Below are 22,007 nucleotides of genomic sequence, written 5' to 3'. Positions count from 1 at the left end.
TTTGGTTCAGATGCGAATCTGCGTTTTTAAGTGTTTTTATTGTAGAGAAGCTTTTTCCTGCATTTTTTAAGCTCCACATAGAAACCTCCAGAGAAACACCCCCCCCCCCCCCCCCCCCCGAAAACCGCAGAATTCAGCAGCGTCTTTTCATGGAATCACATCCACTTTACTTGGACAATTAAACACAGCAGAATAAATGTGCAAAGAAGCAGCAGAAAAAAATGCAGCATTTACACTACATGTGAATATGGACTAATTGTCCAAGCAAAGTGGATGAGACGTCCTGAAATCTCCGCTCCTGGTGCGTGTAAAGACGCCGCTGAACTGTGCGGATTTAGTGTTTCTCTCTTTATAAGCTTCAGGATTCACATCAGCAACAAACATGTATCAAATAAGGGGACAATGTATAAAAAATACCGCAAACACGCAATAATCAGAGAACATTGTTATTGCACTCGTGGCGCGGACACCTGCAGAAAAAATGCCGCATTTACGCTATGTGTGAACACGGCCTCAGTGATCCATTTTTCTTACATTTTTTATGGGTATTAATAAAGAAAAATAATAAATTGCGCCTTTTTTTTCCCGCCATTTACCGATCCCCATAAATAATCTGATCGCTGTGTTGTTCAGGTCATTACGATTACAGGGACACCAAATATGTCCATGTTATTTGCTGATTTGTGATGTTTATTATTTTATAAAAAAAGTGCAATAAAATTACATTATTCTATTTTTTTTATTATTTTTAGTAACTTTATTAGAAGAAAAAAAAATCCTCTTTTCCTCTCCCTCTAGAATACAGGACATAGAGATGCTGCTCTGTACAATGTACCGGTGTCCTGTGTAATCTGCTGTGTAATCAGAGGCTGCATTGTAGGTTCATTTATGTGAAATCCTGCCTCTGACATCATCAATCTTAGTGGCTCAACAGCTAGAGCAGCTAGGAAAGCTAGGAGGTTGCTGGACACAAGTTTTGAACGTTGCTGGTTTGAATCCAAGGTGGTGAAGATAAAAAAAAAAAAATTGTATTTGTATTTTTTTCCTCATTTCTTTAAAGTAGTTTTATGGGAACAAATGAATCTGACTCTTTCACCAACATTGAGATACAGTATTTATCTATCTATCTCTGTCCCTCTATCTATCTATCTATGATTCTATCTATCTATGATTCTATCTATCTATGATTCTATCTCTATCTATCTATTATCTGTCGTGTATCTATATATCCCTCTATCATCCATCCATCCCACTATCATCCATCCCTCCCTCTATCCCTCCCTCTATCTCTCCATTCATCCCTCCATTCATCCCTCTATCCCTCCCTCTATCCCTCCATTCATCCCTCCCTCTATCCCTCCATTCAACCCTCTATCATCCATCCATCCCTCCCTCTATCCCTCCTTTCATCCCTCTATCCCTCCATTCATCCCTCCTTCTATCCCTCCATTCATCCCTCCATTCATCCCTCTATCATCCATCCATCCCTCCCTCTATCCCTCCTTTCATCCCTCTATCCCTCCCTCTATCCCTCCATTCATCCCTCCATTCATCCCTCTATCATCCATCCATCCCTGCCTCTATCCCTCCATTCATCCCTCCCTCTATCCCTCCATTCATCCCTCTATCATCCATCCATCCCTCCCTCTATCCCTCCATTCATCCCTCCATTCATCCCTCTATCATCCATCCATCCCTGCCTCTATCCCTCCATCCATCCCTCCCTCTATCCCTCCATTCATCCCTCTATCATCCATCCATCCCTCCCTCTATCCCTCCTTTCATCCCTCTATCCCTCCTTTCATCCCTCTATCCCTCCATTCATCCCTCTATCATCCATCCATCCCTCCCTCTATCCCTCCATTCATCCCTCCCTCTATCCCTCCATTCAACCCTCTATCATCCATCCATCCCTCCCTCTATCCCTCCATTCATCCCTCTATCATCCATCCATCCATCCCTCTATCCCTCCATTCATCCCTCTATCATCCATCCATCTCTCCCTCTATCCCTCCTTTCATCCCTCTATCCCTCCATTCATCCCTCCTTCTATCCCTCCATTCATTCCTCCATTCATCCCTCTATCATCCATCCATCTCTCCCTCTATCCCTCCTTTCATCCCTCTATCCCTCCATTCATCCCTCCATTCATCCCTCCTTCTATCCCTCCATTCATTCCTCCATTCATCCCTCTATCATCCATCCATCCATCCCTCTATCATCCATCCATCCTTCCCTCTATCCCTCCTTTCATCCCTCTATCCCTCCATTCATCCCTCTATCCCTCCTTTCATCCCTCTATCCCTCCATTCATCCCTCTATCATCCATCCATCCCTCCCTCTATCCCTCCATTCATCCCTCCATTCAACCCTCTATCATCCATCCATCCATCCCTCTATCCCTCCATTCATCCCTCTATCATCCATCCATCCCTCCCTCTATCCCTCCTTTCATCCCTCTATCCCTCCATTCATCCCTCTATCATCCATCCATCCCTCCCTCCATTCATCCCTCCATTCATCCCTCTATCATCCATCCATCCCTGCCTCTATCCCTCCATTCATCCCTCCCTCTATCCCTCCATTCATCCCTCTATCATCCATCCATCCCTGCCTCTATCCCTCCATTCATCCCTCCCTCTATCCCTCCATTCATCCCTCTATCATCCATCCATCCCTCCCTCTATCCCTCCTTTTATCCCTCTATCTCTCCATTCATCCCTCTATCCCTCCATTCATCCCTCCCTCTATCCCTCCTTTCATCCCTCCATTCATCCCTCTATCATCCATCCATCCCTGCCTCTATCCCTCCATTCATCCCTCCCTCTATCCCTCCATTCAACCCTCTATCATCCATCCATCCCTCCCTCTATCCCTCCATTCATCCCTCTATCATCCATCCATCCATCCCTCTATCCCTCCATTCATCCCTCTATCATCCATCCATCTCTCCCTCTATCCCTCCTTTCATCCCTCTATCCCTCCATTCATCCCTCCTTCTATCCCTCCATTCATTCCTCCATTCATCCCTCTATCATCCATCCATCCCTCCCTCTATCCCTCCATTCATCCCTCTATCATCCATCCATCCCTCCCTCTATCCCTCCTTTCATCCCTCTATCCCTCCATTCATCCCTCTATCATCCATCCATCCCTCCCTCCATTCATCCCTCCATTCATCCCTCTATCATCCATCCATCCCTGCCTCTATCCCTCCATTCATCCCTCCCTCTATCCCTCCATTCATCCCTCTATCATCCATCCATCCCTGCCTCTATCCCTCCATCCATCCCTCCCTCTATCCCTCCATTTATCCCTCTATCATCCATCCATCCCTGCCTCTATCCCTCCATTCATCCCTCCCTCTATCCCTCCATTCATCCCTCTATCATCCATCCATCCCTCCCTCTATCCCTCCATTCATCCCTCTATCATCCATCCATCCCTGCCTCTATCCCTCCATCCATCCCTCCCTCTATCCCTCCCTCTATCCCTCCATTCATCCATCCCTCCATCCATCTTTGCAGCTGAATAATCTGCTTCTGGTGTCTGCAGTATATAGGTCAAGATAACAAAATCTTCCTATTGCTTTCAATAGAGGCAGTAGCTCAGTGGTTAGAGCTGCTGCCTTTGAAACAATGACTCACAGTTCCACGAGTTCGAGTCCTGGCCGCCCCGAAAATCCAGAGCTGATGATAATTTAATTTAATTTATTCACTTCACTGAGGGGAGGAGCCGGGACATCAGCTGTGAGCCGCGGGAGTGCGGGACAGCCCTGATAAATCGTGCAAGTCCCGCAGAATCCGGGACGGTTGGGAGGTATGCTTTAGGTGATGGCTTCTCACACGGTCATGGCTTCCATCTTTACAAGATCTATGATGGAGGTGTTTTTGAGACCTTTGCGCTCTTATTAATGGATTTGCCCCATTTCTCTTATTTGCTGTCGCTGATGTTTCTTTAACACTTGCGTCTTTTTCTTATTCTTCTAGTCTGCTCTGTATGAGAAAGATGAAGATTACATGTAATAAAAGGGTCGTACACCGGGCCGCACTGCGCGTATGACGCCTTAGTTTGAAGCCGTTGGGCTGATCGAAGAGAAATGTTTGCTGCAAACCCTCATCACGCCGTAAGATGTCTGCGACTCTGGAAGCCTCACATTTGTGTCCTGCGTAGGCAGCGAGCAACCCTCTGGGGAAGCCGCTGCATATTACAAACGTTTCTTCCTACAAACTCATGGATGGTGGCATCGTACAGTACGAAGAAGGTGAAATCCGAATTCTAGCTTGTTTTGAAATTTGTCCTCCTAATATGATTTGGATGCTGAGGTTTCTTCTCCAGCTGGTGACATGTGCCCTGTACTTGTGTCCTGTTATGGGTCATACACCTTAGATAGCTGAAATACAGTACAGACCAAATGTTTGGACACACCTTCTCATCTCTAGAACAACTATTAAGAGGAGACTTTGTGCAGCAAGCCTTCATGGTAAAATAGCTGCTAGGAAACCACTGCTAAGGACAGGCAACAAGCAGAAGAGACTTGTTTGGGCTAAAGAACACAAGGAATGGACATTAGACCAGTGGAAATCTGTGCTTTGGTCTGATGAGTCCAAATTTGAGATCTTTGAATCCAACTACCGTGTCTTTGTAGAAAAGGTGAACGGATGGACTCTACATGCCTGGTTCCCACCATGAAGCATGGAGGAGGAGGTGTGATGTTGTGGGGGGGCTTTGCTGGTGACACTGTTCAGGATTTATTCAAAATTGAAGGCATACAGAACCAGCATGCCTGCCACAGCATCTTGAAGCGGTGTGCTATGCCATCCAATTTGCGTTTAGTTGGACCATCATTTATTTTTCAACAGGACAATGACCCCAAACACACCTCCAGGCTGTGTAAGGGCTATTTAACTAAGAAGGAGCGTGATGGGGTGCTACGCCAGATGACCTGGTCTCCACAGTCACCTGACCTGAACCCAATCGAGATGGTTTGGGGTGAGCTGGACCGCAGAGTGAAGGCAAAAGGGCCAACAAGTGCGAAGCATCTCTGGGAACTCCTTCAAGACTGTTGGAAAACCATTTCCGGTGACTACCTCTTGAAGCTCATCAAGAGAATGCCAACAGTGTGCAAAGTAGTAATGAAAGCAAAAGGTGGCTACTTTGAAGAACCTAGAATATAAGACATATTTTCAGTTGTTCCACACTTTTTTAAGTATTTCATTCCACATGTTTTAATTCATAGTTTTGATGCCTTCAATGTGAATCTACAATTTTTAGAGTCATGAAAATAAAGAAAACTCCTTAGAATGAGCAGGTGTGTCCAAACTTTTGGTCTGTACTGTATATCTAATGGTGTGGGGGTCTGTTCACTCCCCCCACAAAGCAGATGTTAAGCAACCGGTGTCGGGAGTTGGACCCTTAACCCCGGTAACCCCCCCCCCTCCCATCCCCCCTGTTGTTTAGCTGGTCTGCTTTGTTAAATCACTTTCGAAACAATGTTCATACGTCTTTCTATGCAAAAATGACTCGCTCTTCATATATTTTAAACGCTTCACATTTACAAAAACTCCCAGCGGCTCAAAGAAATGACATGTACGTTTCTCTGCTAGGAAGCTGTTCCCCTTTTTTTTTTTTTTTTTTTTTGTCTGTTACAGAGGACGTGTACCTATGACAAAAATTACTGAACTCTCCATTCTTTGAAGGTGGGAAAACTTGTGAAATTAGCAGTGTATCAAATACTTATTTTCCCCACTGTATTGTGCCAAGATGGACAGACGACAGCAAGAAAGGGGGGAAAAAATGTACAGGTATAAAATTCCATAACACACTGGGTGAAATACCGTATCAAAACCATAAGAAAATAAAAAAAAAGAGATTTGAGCAAAAAATATGGGGAAGAAGGGAGGGGGAGATAAAGGTGTTCAGGCATGTGCTCCTATCTTATGGACTCGGCTCTCACCAATAAGGGCCAAATATTCAGCAGAAGATCTAAATTTCAAACGCTAAAGCAAAGTCTTGTTGAAATGCTCATAGGATTTATGGATGGCAGGGGTGAGTTCCTCCATCAACATCACTTCAGTCCTTTTAGAAAACAAGAGGGAGACTGTATTTTTTGGATTATAACGCTATGTGCGCACGGGAGATTAAACCTGCGGATTTATCTGCGGAAAATCTGCGGATTTTTTGGATTTTCCAGATAAATGTGCAGGCTTCAGCATGTACACACACTCCCCATGTTATCCTATGGGACATGGGGAGTGCTGTGTCCATGCAGCGGATACGTGCAGCTGCAGAATATGCTGCGGATGTCCCGCAGCCGCACGTAATTGCATGTCAATTATTTCTGCGGAATTACCTGCGGAAATCCCGGCTCTCCACTATGGAGATAAGGCCGGGACTTCCGCAGGTAAGCCGCATGAATGTCCGCAGGTTTACCGCAGCTATTTCTTTGTACTACCGCAGCTAAAAATAGCTCCGGATTCCGGGAAACCTGTGGCCGTACCTGCAGCTATATCCGCAGGTACAAACTCCCGTGGGCACATAGCTTAAGACTTCACTTTCTTTTTCGCTCCTAATTGGGAGACCCAGACAATTGGGTGTATAGCTACTGCCTCCGGAGGCCGCACAAAGTACTACACTTAAAAGTGTAAGGCCCCTCCCCTTCTGGCTATACACCCCCCCGTGGGAGCACGGGTCCTCAGTTTTTTGCTTTGTGCGAAGGAGGTCAGACACGCACGCATAGCTCCACTGTTTAGTCAGCAGCAGCTGCTGACTATGTCGGATGGAAGAAAAGAGGGCCCATACAGGGTCCCCAGCATGCTCCCTTCTCACCCCACTTTCTGTCGGCGGTGTTTGTTAAGGTTGAGGTACCCATTGCGGGTACGGAGGCTGGAGCCCACATGCTGATTCCTTCTCCATCCCCATTAGGGCTCTGGCTGAAGTGGGATTTTACCGGTCTCCAGGCACTGAGACCGTGCTCCATCCGCAGCCCCTGGAGAAGACGCTGGATATGGAGCTGAGTATCGTCAGGGACAGGGCCCTACTCCGTCAAGGTACTCTGTGTCCCCGTGCATATCGCGCGCACACCGCAGCATTGCTGGGTGTGTTAGTGCGCCGGGGACATTAGCGCTGCTGCGCTTGTGCCATTTTCCTCACTTCAGCTTGGCTGAGTGGGTAGACTTAGGACGAACGGTCGCGCCGGCCGCTGGGACTGCGACGCGGCTGGGACTTGTGGTGCGCCGGGGACTTCCGCGCTGGCCGTGCATATATCACGGCCGCGCTTATTACTACAGTCCCCGGCTTTTGCGGCCTAGTTCGTTCGTTCCCGCCTCCGCACCTGCCAGTCAGGAGGAGGGCGGGACGCTGTACAGAGCATCAGCGCTGAGGGCTGGAGTCTTTTTTACATACTCCAGCCCTCACACCAGGCACAGTAGGACGCAGTTTCCCGCACTTTTGTTTGTGGCACGCCCACGGTCCGCCCCTCTTCACAGAACGCCGGCAGCCATTCCTGCCTGCACGCTGAGCTGCAGAGGGGAGACGGGGAGACCCAGACACGGGATTCTACGGCCTCATACCCGCTGTTCAGCGGGCGGTAAGCAGCCCTCAGGGCTCACCCCCACTTGTGCCGTTTGTGTACTTAGTATTTTGTTTTTGCAAACACTTTACGCTGTATAGTCGCTGGTGATTCTCGGCTATATACCCTCCTAGATTACAAGGAGGCAACAGCAGGTGCCAAGGCACAGACATTATATGCTGCCTGTACCGCATGTGGGGCTGCTCTACCGGCAGGTTCCACTGACCCCCATTGTGTGCAGTGCTCGGCCCCTGTGGCACTTGCACAGCCGGGGCCTCTGCTGGATGTGACCCAGGGTGTACCACCTGTGAATGCTGTCCAGGTGACAGGAACGGAGTTTGCAGCTTTAGCTGACAGATTGTCTATGACTATGTCAAAGATTCTTGAAACATTGCAGTCTAGACCAGTAACTCAGACCATGGACACTGTTGCATCATTGCTCCCTGGTCCCCATCAGCTGGAACACTTCCAAGCTCCGGGAGTGTCACATGCACCCCAGGGTGACGACTCTGACTCGGACGACAGTCCCAGACAGCCTAAACGAGCTCGCTATGAGGGGCCCTCAATCGTCTCACTAGTCAGATCCCAGCGGGACGAATCTATAGGGGATGAGGCGGATGTAACTGATCAGGATTCTGATCCTGGGACCGCTCTCAATCTGCATACACCGGATGGTGACGCCATAGTGAATGATCTTATAGCGTCCATCAATAAGATGTTAGATATTTCTCCGCCAGCTCCTCCTGCAGAGGAGTCAGCTTCACAGCATGAGAAATTTCAGTTCAGATATCCCAAGCGTAAATTAAGCACCTTTCTGGACCACGCTGACTTTAGAGACGCAATCCAGAAACACCACGCTTATCCTGAAAAGCAGTTTCCTAAACGGCTTAAAGATACACGCTATCTTTTTCCCCCTGACGTGGTCAAGGGTTGGACCCAGTGTCCCAAGGGGACCCTCCAATCTCCAGGCTTGCAGCTAGATCCTTAGTTGCAGTAGAAGATGGAGCGGCACTTAAAGATGCCACTGACAGGCAGATGGAGCTCTGGTTGAAATCCATCTATGAAGCTATTAGAGCGTCGTTGGCGCCAGCTTTCGCAGCCGTATGGGCACTCCAAGCTATTTCAGCTGGGTTTACGCAAGTCGACTCGGTCACACGTACATCTGCTCCGCAGGTGGCACCATTGACCTCTCAAATGTCTGCATTCGCGTCTTACGCGATTAATGCTGTCCTAGACTCTACGAGCCGTACGGCGGTGGCGTCAGCCAACTCCGTGGTTTTGCGTAGAGCCCTGTGGTTGAGAGATTGGAAGGCAGATTCTGCTTCCAAGAAGTGCTTAACCAGTTTGCTTTTTTCTCGTGACCGATTGTTTACGGAGCGTTTGGATGAAATCATTAAACACTCCAAGGGTAAGGACTCATCCTTACCTCAACACAGACAAAACAAACCCCAACAAAGGAGGGGTCAGTCTGGTTTTCGGTCCTTTCGAGGCTCAGGCAGGTCCCAATTCTCCTCGTCCAAAAGGACTCAAAAGGATCAGAGAGGCTCAGATTCTTGACGGACTCAGTCACGCCCAAAAAAGACTGCAGGAAGAACCGTTACCAAGACGGCTTCCTCATGACTCTCAGTCTCCTCTTTCCGCATCCTCGGTCGGTGGGAGGCTCTCCCGCTTTGGCGACATTTGGGTCACAAGTCAAAGACCGTTGGGTGAGAGACATTCTGTCTCACGGGTACAGGATAGAGTTCAGCTCTCGTCCTCCAACTCGTTTCTTCAGAACTTCCCCACCGCCCGACCGAGCCGATGCTCTGCTGCAGGCGGTGGCCGCTCTAAAGGCGGAAGGAGTAGTGACTTCTGTTCCTCTTCAGGAACAAGGTCACGGTTTTTACTCCAATCTGTTTGTGGTGCCAAAGAAGGACGGGTCGTTTCGGCCCGTCCTGGATCTAAAGTTGCTCAACAAACACGTAAAAACCAGGAGGTTCCGGATGGAATCTCTACGCTCCGTCATAGCCTCAATCTCTCAAGGAGATTTCCTAGCATCAATAGACATCAAAGATGCTTATCTCCACGTGCCGATTGCGCCAGAGCATCAGCGTTTTCTACGCTTCATTATACAAAGCGAACACCTGCAGTTCGTAGCGTTACCTTTCGGGCTGGCAACAGCCCCTCGGGTCTTCACCAAGGTCATGGCAGCAGTAGTAGCTGTCCTGCACTCGCAGGGTCACTCTGTGATCCCGTATTTGGACGATCTACTTAAAAAGGCACCCTCTCAAGAGGCATGCCAACACAGTATGAACGTGACACTGAAGACTCTCCAGAGTTTCGGGTGGATTATAAACTTTTCAAAGTCAAATCTAACCCCGACCTAATCACTACATATCTTGGCATGGAGTTTCATACTCTCTCAGCGATAGTGAAGCTTCCACTGGACAAGCAGTGTTCTCTGCAGACAGGGGTGCAATCTCTCCTTCAGGGTCAGTCGCACTCCTTGAGGCGCCTCATGCATTTCCTAGAGAAGATGGTGGCAGCAATGGAAGCAGTCCCTGTCGCGCAGTTTCATCTGCGCCCTCTACAATGGGACATTCTCCGCCAATGGGACGGGAAGTCGACGTCCCTCGACAGGGATGTCTCCCTCTCTCAGGCAGCCAATGACTCTCTCCGATGGTGGCTTCTTCCCACCTCATTGTCAAAAGGAAAGTCGTTCCTACCCCCAGCCTGGGCGGTGGTCACGACAGATGCGAGCCTATCAGAGTGGGGAGCAGTGTTTCTTCACCACAGGGCTCAGGGTACGTGGACTCAGAAAGAGTCCACCCTTCAGATCAATGTTCTGGAAATCAGAGCAGTCTATCTTGCTCTGCGAGCCTTCCAACAGTGGCTGGAAGGCAAGCAGATTCGGATTCAGTCGGACAATTCCACAGCGGTGGCGTACATCAACCACCAAGGGGGAACACGCAGTCGACAAGCCTTCCAGGAAGTCCGGCGGATTCTGACGTGGGTGGAAAACACAGCATCCACCATATCCGCAGTTCACATCCCAGGCATGGAAAACTGGGAAGCAGACTTTCTCAGTCGCCAGGGCATGGACGCAGGGGAATGGTCCCTTCACCCGGACGTGTTTCAGGAGATCTGTCGCCGCTGAGGGATGCCGGACGTCGACCTGATGGCGTCACGGCACAACAACAAGGTCCCGGTTTTCATGGCACGGTCTCACGATCACCGAGCTCTGGCGGCAGACGCCTTAGATCAGGGATTGGTCGCAGTTCCGGCTACCTTATGTGTTCCCACCTCTGGCATTGTTGCCCAGAGTGCTCCGCAAGATCAGGTCCGACTGCCGTCGCGCCATTCTCGTCGCTCCAGACTGGCCAAGGAGGTCGTGGTACCCGGATCTGTGGCATCTCACGGTAGGCCAACCGTGGGCGCTACCAGACCGCCCAGACTGGCTGTCTCAGGGGCCGTTTTTCCATCTGAATTCTGCGGCCCTGAACCTGACTGTGTGGCCATTGAGTCCTGGATCCTAGCGGCCTCAGGTTTATCTCATGAAGTGGTTGCCACCATGAGACAGGCTAGGAAACCATCCTCCGCCAAGATCTACCACAGAACGTGGAAGATATTCTTATCTTGGTGCTCTGCTCAGGGAGTTTCTCCCTGGCCATTTGCATGGCCTATTTTTCTTTCCTTCCTGCAGTCTGGGTTGGAAAAAGGTTTGTCGCTTAGCTCCCTTAAAGGTCAAGTCTCCGCGCTATCCGTATTCTTTCAGAAGCGCCTGGCGCGACTTCCTAAGGTACGCACGTTCCTGTAAGGGGTTTGTCATATCATTCCCCCTTACAAGCGGCCATTGGATCCCTGGGATCGGAACAAGGTTCTAATGGCTCTCCAGAAGCCGCCTTTCGAGCCTATGAAAGAGATTTCCTTTTCTCGGCCTTCACAGAAAGTGGCTTTTCTAGTGGTGGTCACGTCTCTTCGGAGAGTGTCAGAGCTGGCGGCGTTATCTTGCAAATCTCCCTTCCTGGTGTTCCACCAAGACAAGGTAGTACTGCGTCCAATTCCAGAGTTTCTTCCCAAGGTGGTATCTTCCTTTCATCTCAATCAGGATATCACTTTACCATCTTGGTATCCGCATCCAGTTCTCCAATTTGAAAACGGTTTGCATCTGTTGGACCTGGTGAGAGCACTCAGGATCTACATTTCCCGCACGGCGCCTCTGCGCCGTTCGGATGCACTCTTTATCCTGGTCGCTGGTCAGCATAAAGGGTCGCAAGCTTCCAAATCCACCCTTGCGCGGTGGATCAAGGAACCAATTCTTCACACCTACCGTTCTGCTGGGCTTCCGGTTCCCTCAGGACTGAAGGCCCATTCTACCAGAGCCGTGGGTGCGTCCTGGGCATTACGGCACCAGGCTACGGCTCAGCAGGTGTGCCAGGCGGCTACCTGGTCGAGTCTGCACACTTTACCAAGCATTATCAGGTGCATACCTACGCTTCGGCGGATGCCAGCCTAGGTAGACAAGTCCTTCAGGCGGCGGTGGCCCACCTGTAAGACAGGGCTGCCTGACAGCCCGATCACGAGGTATTCTTTTACCCACCCAGGGACTGCTTTTGGACGTCCCAATTGTCTGGGTCTCCCAATTAGGAGCGAAAAAGAAGAAGGGAATTTTGTTTACTTACCGTAAATTCCTTTTCTTCTAGCTCCAATTGGGAGACCCAGCACCCGCCCTGTTTTTCTTAGGGTTTTGTGTTTCGGGTGCACATGTTGTTCATGTTGATAAGTTAAGTTCTCCGATATTGTTTATCGGATTGAATTTGTTTTTGAAACAGTTATTGGCTTTCCTCCTTCTTGCTTTTGCACTAAAACTGAGGACCCGTGCTCCCACGGGAGGGTGTATAGCCAGAAGGGGAGGGGCCTTACACTTTTAAGTGTAGTACTTTGTGCGGCCTCCGGAGGCAGTAGCTATACACCCAATTGTCTGGGTCTCCCAATTGGAGCTAGAAGAAAAGGAATTTACGGTAAGTAAACAAAATTCCCTTCTTTTTCCCCAAAAATTGGGGGACATGGGGATGCATCTTATAATCCAGATATAAATCATTGGGGGGGAGGGCTGTGGCGATGGAGCAGGGTCATAGCTGAAGGACATCGGTGCCGGCATGAGTGGGGCAATGTTGCGGGGGTGTCGTGCCAGTGCAAAGCAAGCGCCATTGATCTCCGGGCATCGGACTCGATGGGCTTCAGAAAAATTGCTGCGGAGGCAGCACATGTGCAGATTGAGATCTCAGAAAGCCGAGATCCCAATCTGCACATGCACCCCGTCGCTATTCTCTGAAGTCAATCGCGTCGGAAGCGGTGCATGCGCAGATTAAGATCTCAGCTCTCTGAGATCTGTCTGAACGTGTGCTGTCTCTTCAGCCATTTTTCTAAAGCCCATTGTGTTCACTGCTGGAGATCAATGGCGCCCACAGCGCCGCAGCATCCCTCTTCTCCCAACCCAGTGCTGCTGCCACCATCCTTCACCTGCGACCCTGCCTCCTGTGACCGCCCACTCCCCACTCCGCTGTGCCCCACTGCCAGTTAGGTGTATCTGGATTGTAAAACAGACTCTAGGATTATGAAACAGACCCTCAATATTATTTTATTCCTCTAAATTTGGGGTGTGTCTTTATAACCCAGTGTGTCTTATAATCAAAAAAATACAGTAAGTAACAGATCACTTTTCTCATCTCCAACACATGGGATTAGCTTCTGGAAAGATAGAATGTAGGCGAGGTGGGTGTCTTTGCCAGCGAGACATCAGTTTATACCTGGCCTCATGAAAGCGGAACACACAGCCTTAAAGGGAACCTGTCAGCAGAAATTTCGCAATAGATCTAAAAGATTCCCCCTCTGCAGCTCCTGGGCTGCATTCTAGAAAGGTTCCTGTTGTTATTGTGCCCCCTTTGAGACCTAAATAAATACTTTATAAAGTCTTACCTTTTTGTATGCAAATTTTTTTTATGGTCACGGGGGTGGGCTGTCTTGCGTCTGTTATTCGCCTCCTGCCGCTTTACGCTGTCCCCCTTTGCTCATTTCCATACATGAGGACGCTGCCCAGTGCTCCCGAGGTCTCGCGCATGCCCAGTTTCACTATCGCGGGACAGCACTGTAAAGCGTGACCGCTGGTGAGGTGATTGCGCAGGCGCGAGATTATGGGCGGCACTGTGATTGTCATCAGCAGCGTCATCCAAGTACCCGCCCATAATCTCGTGCCCGCGCTTTTCCCTCTGCCTTCACCGTTATGCGTAAGCGCTGGCCATATCAACCCACGTCACCTATTACCGCAGGCGCGACATTATGGGCGGCGCTGTGATTGTCAACAGCAGCGTCATCCAAGTACCCGCCCATAATCTTGTGCCTGCGGTAATAGGTGACGTGGGTTCATATGGCCAGCGCTTGCGCATAACGGTGGTGGCAGAGGGAAAAGCGTGGGCACGAGATTATGGGCGGGTACTTGGATGACGCTGCTGATGACAATCACAGCACCACCCATAATCTTGTGCCTGTGCAATCACCTCACCAGCGGTCACACTTTACACAGTGCTGTCCCGTGATCGTGCCACTGGGCATGCGCGAGACCTCGGGAGCACTGGGCAGCGTCCTCATGTATGGAAATGAGCAAAGGGGGACAGCGTAAAGCGGCAGGAGGCGAATAACGGACTCAATACAGCCCGCCCCCATGACTATAAAAACACATTTGCATACAAAAAGGTAAGACTTTATAAAGTATTTATTTAGGTCTCAAAGGGGGCACAATAACAACAGGAACCTTTCTAGAATGCAGCCCAGGAGCTGCAGAAGGGGAATCTTTTAGGTTTAGTGCAAAATTTCTGCTCACAGGTTCCCTTTAATGCATAAATCATCTAAGAGGCGCCTCCACTCAGGTGGTCTGGGGGTTCAATCAGCTGGGAGTTGAAAGAGAAAGCGTGTCTTAAGAGGACCCAAACATGCAACTTTGAAAGTCATCTTATCATTAAATAGGGGTCTGTGAGGAAGAGAGTGGAACAAAAATAGGAGAGCTGACCAACTCTCAAAGTTCCCTGGGGAGAAGGAGTAGGAACCTCGAGAGGTGTGTATCCATGTGCGGAAAACCTCGCCATCGAAATCTGGGGAAAAGAGTGGATTACTAAAAATGGGATACAAAGAGAAAAATTACGATATAATATATGAGCGGCCCTCAGGATGAGTTCAACATGTAAGGGTAGCCCCAATTGTGGGGGGGCGTTTTAAGGGATTTAACCAATGATGGATCCAACTAGGGAGGAGCAATAAGAGAGATATATTTGTGTAGCTTTGCTGAATCCTAAGCTTTCTTTATCGTTCCTTATGGGAGACCCAAACCATGGGTGTATAGCTTCTGCCTCCGGAGGACACACAAAGTACTACACTAAAAGTGTAGCTCCTCCCTCCGAGCATATACACTCCCCGGATGACAAATCCAACCAGTTCAATGCTTTGTGTTCAGGAGGTCACACACACACATGCATCCTCTGATTTTTGATTTTTGATTTCAAAGATTTGGAAGAGAAGCGGGTCCAACTGGACTCCCGGCATGTCCCTTCTCACCCCACTGTGTCGGCGGTGTTGTTAAGGTTGATTTCAGGGCTGGAGCCCTTCCATGCCGCGCTCCTTCGCCATCCCTTGGGGCTCTGGTTTGAAGTGGGAGCCATCACGGTTCTCACTGCTTTGCAGGAGACCGGTCTCCATCCGCAGCCCTGTTCAGGATCCTGCCGGACGGAGCGATGACCCCCCAGGGACCTGGCACCTGCGTCTCAAGCTAAGTACTGAGACGTTATTACCACAGAAAGTGGTCTTTCTAGGGGTCCCTTGTACTTTATTTGTGGGGGAGAATGTGTTATATGTATGTTTTAACATTTCCGGCCGGTTCTCCAGTTTTCACTGGAGAACCGCGCCGATGGTGCCTGCACGCTGGCCGCATGTTTAAATCTAGGCCCCGGCTTCGCCTGAGGCCTAGTTTCGATTCTATGTCAGTCAGTGCAGTGAGACAGGGTGGCTCCGCCCACCGGCTGCTCAGCACAGGGAAGGGACACTCCTCACTGAGGAAAGATTCCCTCCCCTGTATGCCTCATTTGCCCTCCGTCCTGCTCTCAGAGTAGGCCCCGCCCCCTCTCCTCGCTGTGGACGCCATTTTCTCAGCGTTCTAGGGCACAGAGATCAATGTCTGCAAACACATTGTGACAAATGGGGGCCTGGGACAGAGCCCCCAGTTCTGGGGGATCTGGAGGGCACAGAGATGCCCCTATGTTAAACAGTCTGGCAAGCCACAACCTCCGGTTGTGCAGCTGCTTATACACTCTGTTTATATACTCTGCTGGGGTTTTTTTTCCGAAAAGCCCCCACTTCTGGGGAATCTGGAGCAGAGATGTTATGTTAAACGGTCTGGCAAGCCACAACTCTTGTTGTGCTGCTGCTTATATACTCTGTTTATATACTCTGCTGGGGGTCTTTCTGGACAGAGCCCCCACTTCTGCAGCATGTCTCATATCAGTGCAGGGCTGCAATGCTGCTTTTTATTATGCACCGCATGTTGACTCGTACTGTCTGTAACCGAGCACATAACCACATTGTGATGCCTGCTCTGACATAGTGGTGCCTCAGCCTGGAGGCTTATCCCCAGTGGTCCCTCCGGCTGCTCCGGCTCCGGGGTAGAATCCCTCTCTCCAGGGGACAGCTGTCCCGGACACTGCTGAGCATGCATCAGCCCCCTTCTCAGGGCGCTTCTGCTGCTACGGCTCGCTCAGCAAAGCTCACAGAGGATTCTTCATCTGGGAGCCCGTCCTCCTAAAATGGAGACGCAGGGTCCCCTTTCCCTCCTCGCCTCGCGGCTCTGGTTCACGAGCTGACTCGCAGGACAAGGAGGATGCCTTACTGGGGGCTCGGACGCTCTCCATGTACCCCATTGATCTGTCCGAAAGTGACGCAGATGCTAATGATTTGATTGCGTCCATTATATTTGTACTGTACCTCAATCCGCCTGTATCAGGGGAGCACCCCTCTTTGGCAGAAAAGCATCAGTATACCTTGCCTAAGAGAACAAGGAGTGTGTTCCTTATCCACTCCAGCATTCAGGTCACTGTGACCAAGCCCAGAGCCTGTCCTAACAGACGCTTCCCAGAGCGTGGTTCTGATGACTGTTTCCCCCTTCCACCAGTGGTGGTCAAGGAGTGGGCTCATTCACCAAGGGTGGACCCTCCGGTGTCTAGACTTTCAGCCTGGACAGTTGTATCAGTGGCTGACGGCACCTCTCTGAGGATCCCACTGTCCGCCAGGTTGTCCTTCTGGCCAAATCTATATATGAGGCGGCAGGGGCCTCGTTCTCCCCATCTTTTGCAGCAGTGCGGGCTCTCAAAGCCATCTCTGCTTCTCGGGAGGAGATGCATTCCCTCACCAGGGCCTTTATGCCCGAATTGGTTGCCTTAACTTCCAGGCTTCAGTCTTTTCATCCTATAGCTGGAGACTGTCACCGCACTGCGGTGGCCTCGGCTACTTCCCTCGCTATCCGCAGGTTCCTGTGGCTTCGAGAGTGGAAGGCAGATGCTTCTTAAGAAGTTCCTTGCTGGACTCCCTTTTTGCTGGGACCAGTCTATTCGGTGAACAACTGGATGAAATTATTAAGGAAGCTTTTGGCAGGAAGAGTACTTCCATGCCACAACCCAGGAAACCTTCCAGGGCAGGAACCAGTCGAGGTTTCGTTCCTTTCGTTTCCTCTAACTGGTCGTCCTCTAAGCCCTCGGCCTCGTCCACCAACTCAGCCAAGGTCCGTAAACCAACTGGCGCATGAAGCCGCGTCCTAAGTCGGCAGGAGCTGCTGCCACCAAGGCAGCCTCCTCTTGATTATCTGGCCGCGCCAGTAACGTCCTTGGTCGGTGGCAGGCTCTCCCTCTTGGGCGACATGTGGTTTCAACACGTCTTCGATCAGTGGGTGTAGGTTACCATCTCCCACGGCTACAGAATAGAATTCTATTCAGCCGCCAAACAGATTTTTTCTGACAACTCCCCCCTGCTCCAAGGCCGCCGCCTTCTCACAGGCCGTGGCATTCTTGCAGGCCAATGGAGTAATTGTACCAGTTCCCGACTGGGAACGGTTCTGAGATTTCTACTCAAATCTCTTCCTAGTCCCCGAAAAGGACGGTGCTTTCCGACCTGGATCTCAAGCTTCTCAACAAGCATGTTCAGGTGCGGCAATTTTGCATGGAATCTCTGCGATCAGTCAATGACCCAAGGAGATTTCTTAGCATCCATCGACATCAGAGATGTCTCTCTGCATGTGCCATTCGCAGTTTCACACCAGCGTTGGCTACGTTTTGTAATCGGAGAGGAACATTTCCAATTCGTGGCTCTCACCTTTGGGTTAGCCACGGCCCCTCGTGTATTCACCAGTTGCGGTTCTGCTCCTCCAGGGGTTGGTAGTGATTCCTTACCTGGACGCCCTTCTAGTCAGGGCTTCATCCAGTGCAGACTGTCAGCGGAGTGTCTCGCTCACTCTCGCCACGCTTGCAAGTCCACTCTGACCCCGACCCAGGAACTTACGTACCTAGGGATGCAATGCGAGACTCTGCTGGCACTTGTGAAGCTGCCCTTAGTCAAACAGCAGTCTCTTCATCTGGCGGTTCGCTCTCTGCTGAGGCTCCGCCGTCATTCCATCAGGCACCTCATGCAGGTGCTGGGTCAGATGGTGGCGTCAATAGAAGCGGTTCCCCTTGCCAGTTCCATCTGCATCCCCTGCAGCTGGACATTTTCCGCTGTTGGGACAAGGGACTTCTTCCTTGCACAGGCTGGTGGCTCTGTCGCCACAGACCAGGAGCTCTCTTTAAGTGGTGGCTTCGGCCCCTCTCTCTGTACCAGGGACGCTCCTTTCTGGCCCCGTCATGGGTGATTCTCACCACGGATGCCAGTCTATCCGGCTGGGGAGCAGTGTTTCTCCACCACCGAGCACAGGGCACTTGGACTCCGTCCAAATCAGCCCTCTCGATCAATGTGCTGGAAATCAGGGCTGTAGTCCTAGGACTCGCAGCCGCCTAGCAATGTTGGAAGTTCAACATATCCTTCAGTGGACGGAGGACTCCAAGTCCACCATATCCGCAGTCCACATCCCAGGCGCAGAGAACTGGGAGGCAGATTATCTCAGCTGTCAAACCGTGGACAGCGGCGAGTGAGCCCTGCATCCGGCAGTGTTCCGGTCAATTTAGCAGGCAGGGCACTCCGGGAGTGGATCTAATGGCATCCCGGCACAACAACAAGGTCCCGGTTTACGTGGCTCGCTCCCACGATCCTCAGGCCTTGGCAGCGGACGCGCTGGTTCCAGATTGGTCCCAGTTCCGTCTGGCCTACGTGTTTCCCCCTCTAGCTCTCTTGCCCAGAGTCCTGCGCAAGATCAAAATGGAGGGCCGTCGGGTCGTACTCATCGCCCCAGGCCCAGGGGAGCTTGGTTCCCAGACCTGCTCCGTCTGTTCGTAGAGGTGCTGTGGCATCTCCCGGACCGGCCAGACGTTCTCTCAGAGGGTCCATTTTCCACAACAATTCTGCGGCTCTCAGATTGACGGCGTGGCTCTTGAGCCCTGAATCCTTACGGCTTCAGGCATTCCTTCCGAGGTCATCTTCACTATGACTCAGGCTCGGAAGTCTTCCTCGGCCAGGTTTTACCTCAGGACTTGGAGAATTTTCCTGTCCTGGTGTCGTTCTTCCGGCCATGCTCCTTGGCCGTTTTTTCCTTGCCGACCATCCTGTCCTTTCTACAGTCCGGCCTGCAGCTAGGTCTGTCCCTCATTCCCTCAAGGGACAGGTCTCGGCTCTGTCAGCGGCGTATCGCCCGACTGGCCCAGGTGCGCACCTTCATGCAGGGCGCATCTCACATCATTCCGCCTTACCGGCGGTCTCTGGATCCCTGAGACCTTTCTTTGGTCCTCATGGCCTTACAGAAACCCCCCTTTGAGCCTCTTAGGGAGGTTTTGTTGTTTAGTCTTTCACAGAAAGTGTTTTTTCTGGTGGCCATAATTTCTCTCAGGAGAGTCTCTTATTTGACTGTGCTCTCTTCGGAGTCACCCTTTTTGGTTTTTTTCTCCAAGACAAGGTGGTTTTCCATCCAACTCCGGGCCTTCTCCCTAAGGTGGTGTCTCCGTTCCACCTTAACCAGGACATTTCATTGTCTTCCCTTTGTTCGGCCCCTGTGCATCGCTTTGAGAAAGCGTTGCATGCTTTAGATTTGGTGCGGACGCTCCGGATCTATGTGTCACGCACCGCTGTTTTTTTAGGCGGTGCACCTCTCTTTTTGTGCTGACCACAGGTCAGCGCAAGGGTCTCTCGGCTTCTAAACCGACCCTAGCTCATTGGATTAGGTCGGCCATATCCGATGCCTACCTATGTTCTCAGATGCCTCCCCCGCCAGGGATTAAGGCGCACTCGACCAGAGCTGTCGGTGCCTCTTGGGCTACGGCTCAGCAGGTCTGTCAGGCTGCCACTTGGTCTAGTCTGCACACCCTTTCGAAGCACTACCAAGTGCATGCTCATGCTTCGGCAGATGCGAGCTTGGGCAGACGCATCCTTCGGACGGCTGTCGCCCATTTGTGAAGTTAGGTTTCGCCTACTTCTCAGTTTCTGTTTATTTCCCACCCATGGACTGCTTTGAGACGTCCCATGGTTTGGGTCTCCCATAAGGAACGATAAAGAAAAAGAGAATTTTGTTTACTTACCGTAAATTCTTTTTCTTATAGTTCCGACATGGGAGACCCAGCACCCTCCCTGTTGCCTGTTGGCAGCTTTCTTGTTCCGTGTGTTTTCACCGGCTGTTGTTGTAGACAGAAGTTCCGGTTATTCCGGGTTTTACTCTATCTCTACTTATGGGTGGATGTCCTCCTTCAGCTTTGGCACTAAACTGGTTGGATTTGTCATCCGGGGAGTGTATATGCTCGGAGGGAGGAGCTACACTTTTAGTGTAGTACTTTGTGTGTCCTCCGGAGGCAGAAGCTATACACCCATGGTTTGGGTCTCCCATGTCGGAACTATAAGAAAAAGAATTTACGGTAAGTAAACAAAATTCTCTTTTTTCCTGTATCAGTCCAGTATTATATAATAAGATCTGAATCAGGCAAAGTTATATCTGTTGAAGACTTTGAGAAATTATGGCTCTTCTGATACAGGGAGGATTCCTGGACCATATGAATTTGGTTTGAACCGAAGCAAAACTCCTGAAGAAGGCTGAGTTTACGCCAATTGTATTTTCCCTCCCTATCTTGGTTGTTCCATACTAATAACAAATGCAAGTCAATGGGAAGGGAAAAAATGTCTGGGAGATGCATTTTGAGTATTTTCTCAGCATTTTATTCATTACTTAAAAGATGTAAAAAAAAGAAAAGAAAAGTCTTAAAATCGCCCTAAAGATGCTTAAAAAGAATTCTAAAACACCCCCAAAAATGTTAAATAATAAAAAGCTTCTGAAAAGGTTAACAAAATGGTAACTGAAATGCTTTAGAATAAAAAAAGATGGAGCCTTTCACTGAAACAGATTCTGCTTGAAAACCTTGTCATGTTCACATGAAGTTTATTGTCGATTTTTACTGGCTGAATTAATGATTTAAAATGCCCCCTGTGGTTTATGAAGATGAAAAATGATCTGGGGCTTTTGATTTTCCTTAGCAATGGCTTCTTGTGAGAAGTAGTTGTAATTTGTGGGAGGAGGAGATTTTAAGTAACATTCATGGGCCAAGAATGGACCGCAATGTGGGTACGGGCTGTGGATCTCCTGGCCTGAACACGACAGACTCCCATAAATTCCTATGATGCGGTTCAGTTTCAGGCCATGAGACCTGTGGCCGATCAGGACATAGCGAATCGTACTTGGGTCGTGAATGTCATACTTTAGAAACCGGCCTTAGCTAAGTAGATCAGGGATTAGGGCCTTGGGGTACATTAGGGTAAAGAAGGATCACAAGATGGATCTGTTGTAGCCTTAACATATAGAATGTATTCATGGAAATTGTCTTCTGCCATTTTGCTTAATTTCAGGAAAGAATTGACATGTCTGGATACGATGTTGATTATATTAGAAATTTTAGTATAATTGCACATGTGGACCATGGGAAAAGTACGCTGGCAGACAGACTTCTGGAACTCACAGGTATGGTTATATTAAGGCCCCTTTACACGCTGCAACATCGCTAGCGATATCGCTGCAACATGACCGGTTTTGTGACGTAATAGCGACCTCCCCAGCGACATTGCAGTGTGTGAAACACATCAGCGACCTGGCCCCCGCTGTGAGGTCGCTGATAGCTACACATCTCTCAGGAACATTTTTTGGTCCTTTGTTTCCCGCTGCGCATCAAGCATCGTTGTCTTTGACACCGTTACAACGACTTCGTTAGCGACTTCCCTTTCAAATAGCTGCTGTGTGACACGT

General features: G+C 50.0%; 1 protein-coding gene across 2 annotated transcripts in view; it reads left to right on the top strand.

The window, feature by feature from the left end:
* The window catches only part of GUF1 (GTP binding elongation factor GUF1), a 95,872-nt gene that overhangs the window by 10,900 nt on the left and 62,965 nt on the right, over nucleotides 1-22,007 (top strand). For both annotated transcript variants that reach the window (XM_075334071.1, XM_075334079.1), the window contains exons 2-3: nucleotides 3,990-4,264; nucleotides 21,614-21,725. In XM_075334071.1, the coding sequence (XP_075190186.1) occupies nucleotides 4,100-4,264; nucleotides 21,614-21,725 (277 nt within the window). In that variant the 5' untranslated portion in view covers nucleotides 3,990-4,099. The remainder of the gene's footprint in view (nucleotides 1-3,989; nucleotides 4,265-21,613; nucleotides 21,726-22,007) is intronic.

The sequence above is a fragment of the Anomaloglossus baeobatrachus genome, chromosome 1 (genome assembly GCF_048569485.1).
Source record: "Anomaloglossus baeobatrachus isolate aAnoBae1 chromosome 1, aAnoBae1.hap1, whole genome shotgun sequence".
NCBI classification, from domain to species: Eukaryota; Metazoa; Chordata; class Amphibia; order Anura; family Aromobatidae; genus Anomaloglossus; species Anomaloglossus baeobatrachus.
The sequence above is the reverse complement of the archived record's forward strand: the minus strand, read 5'-3'. Positions and strand labels throughout refer to the sequence as shown.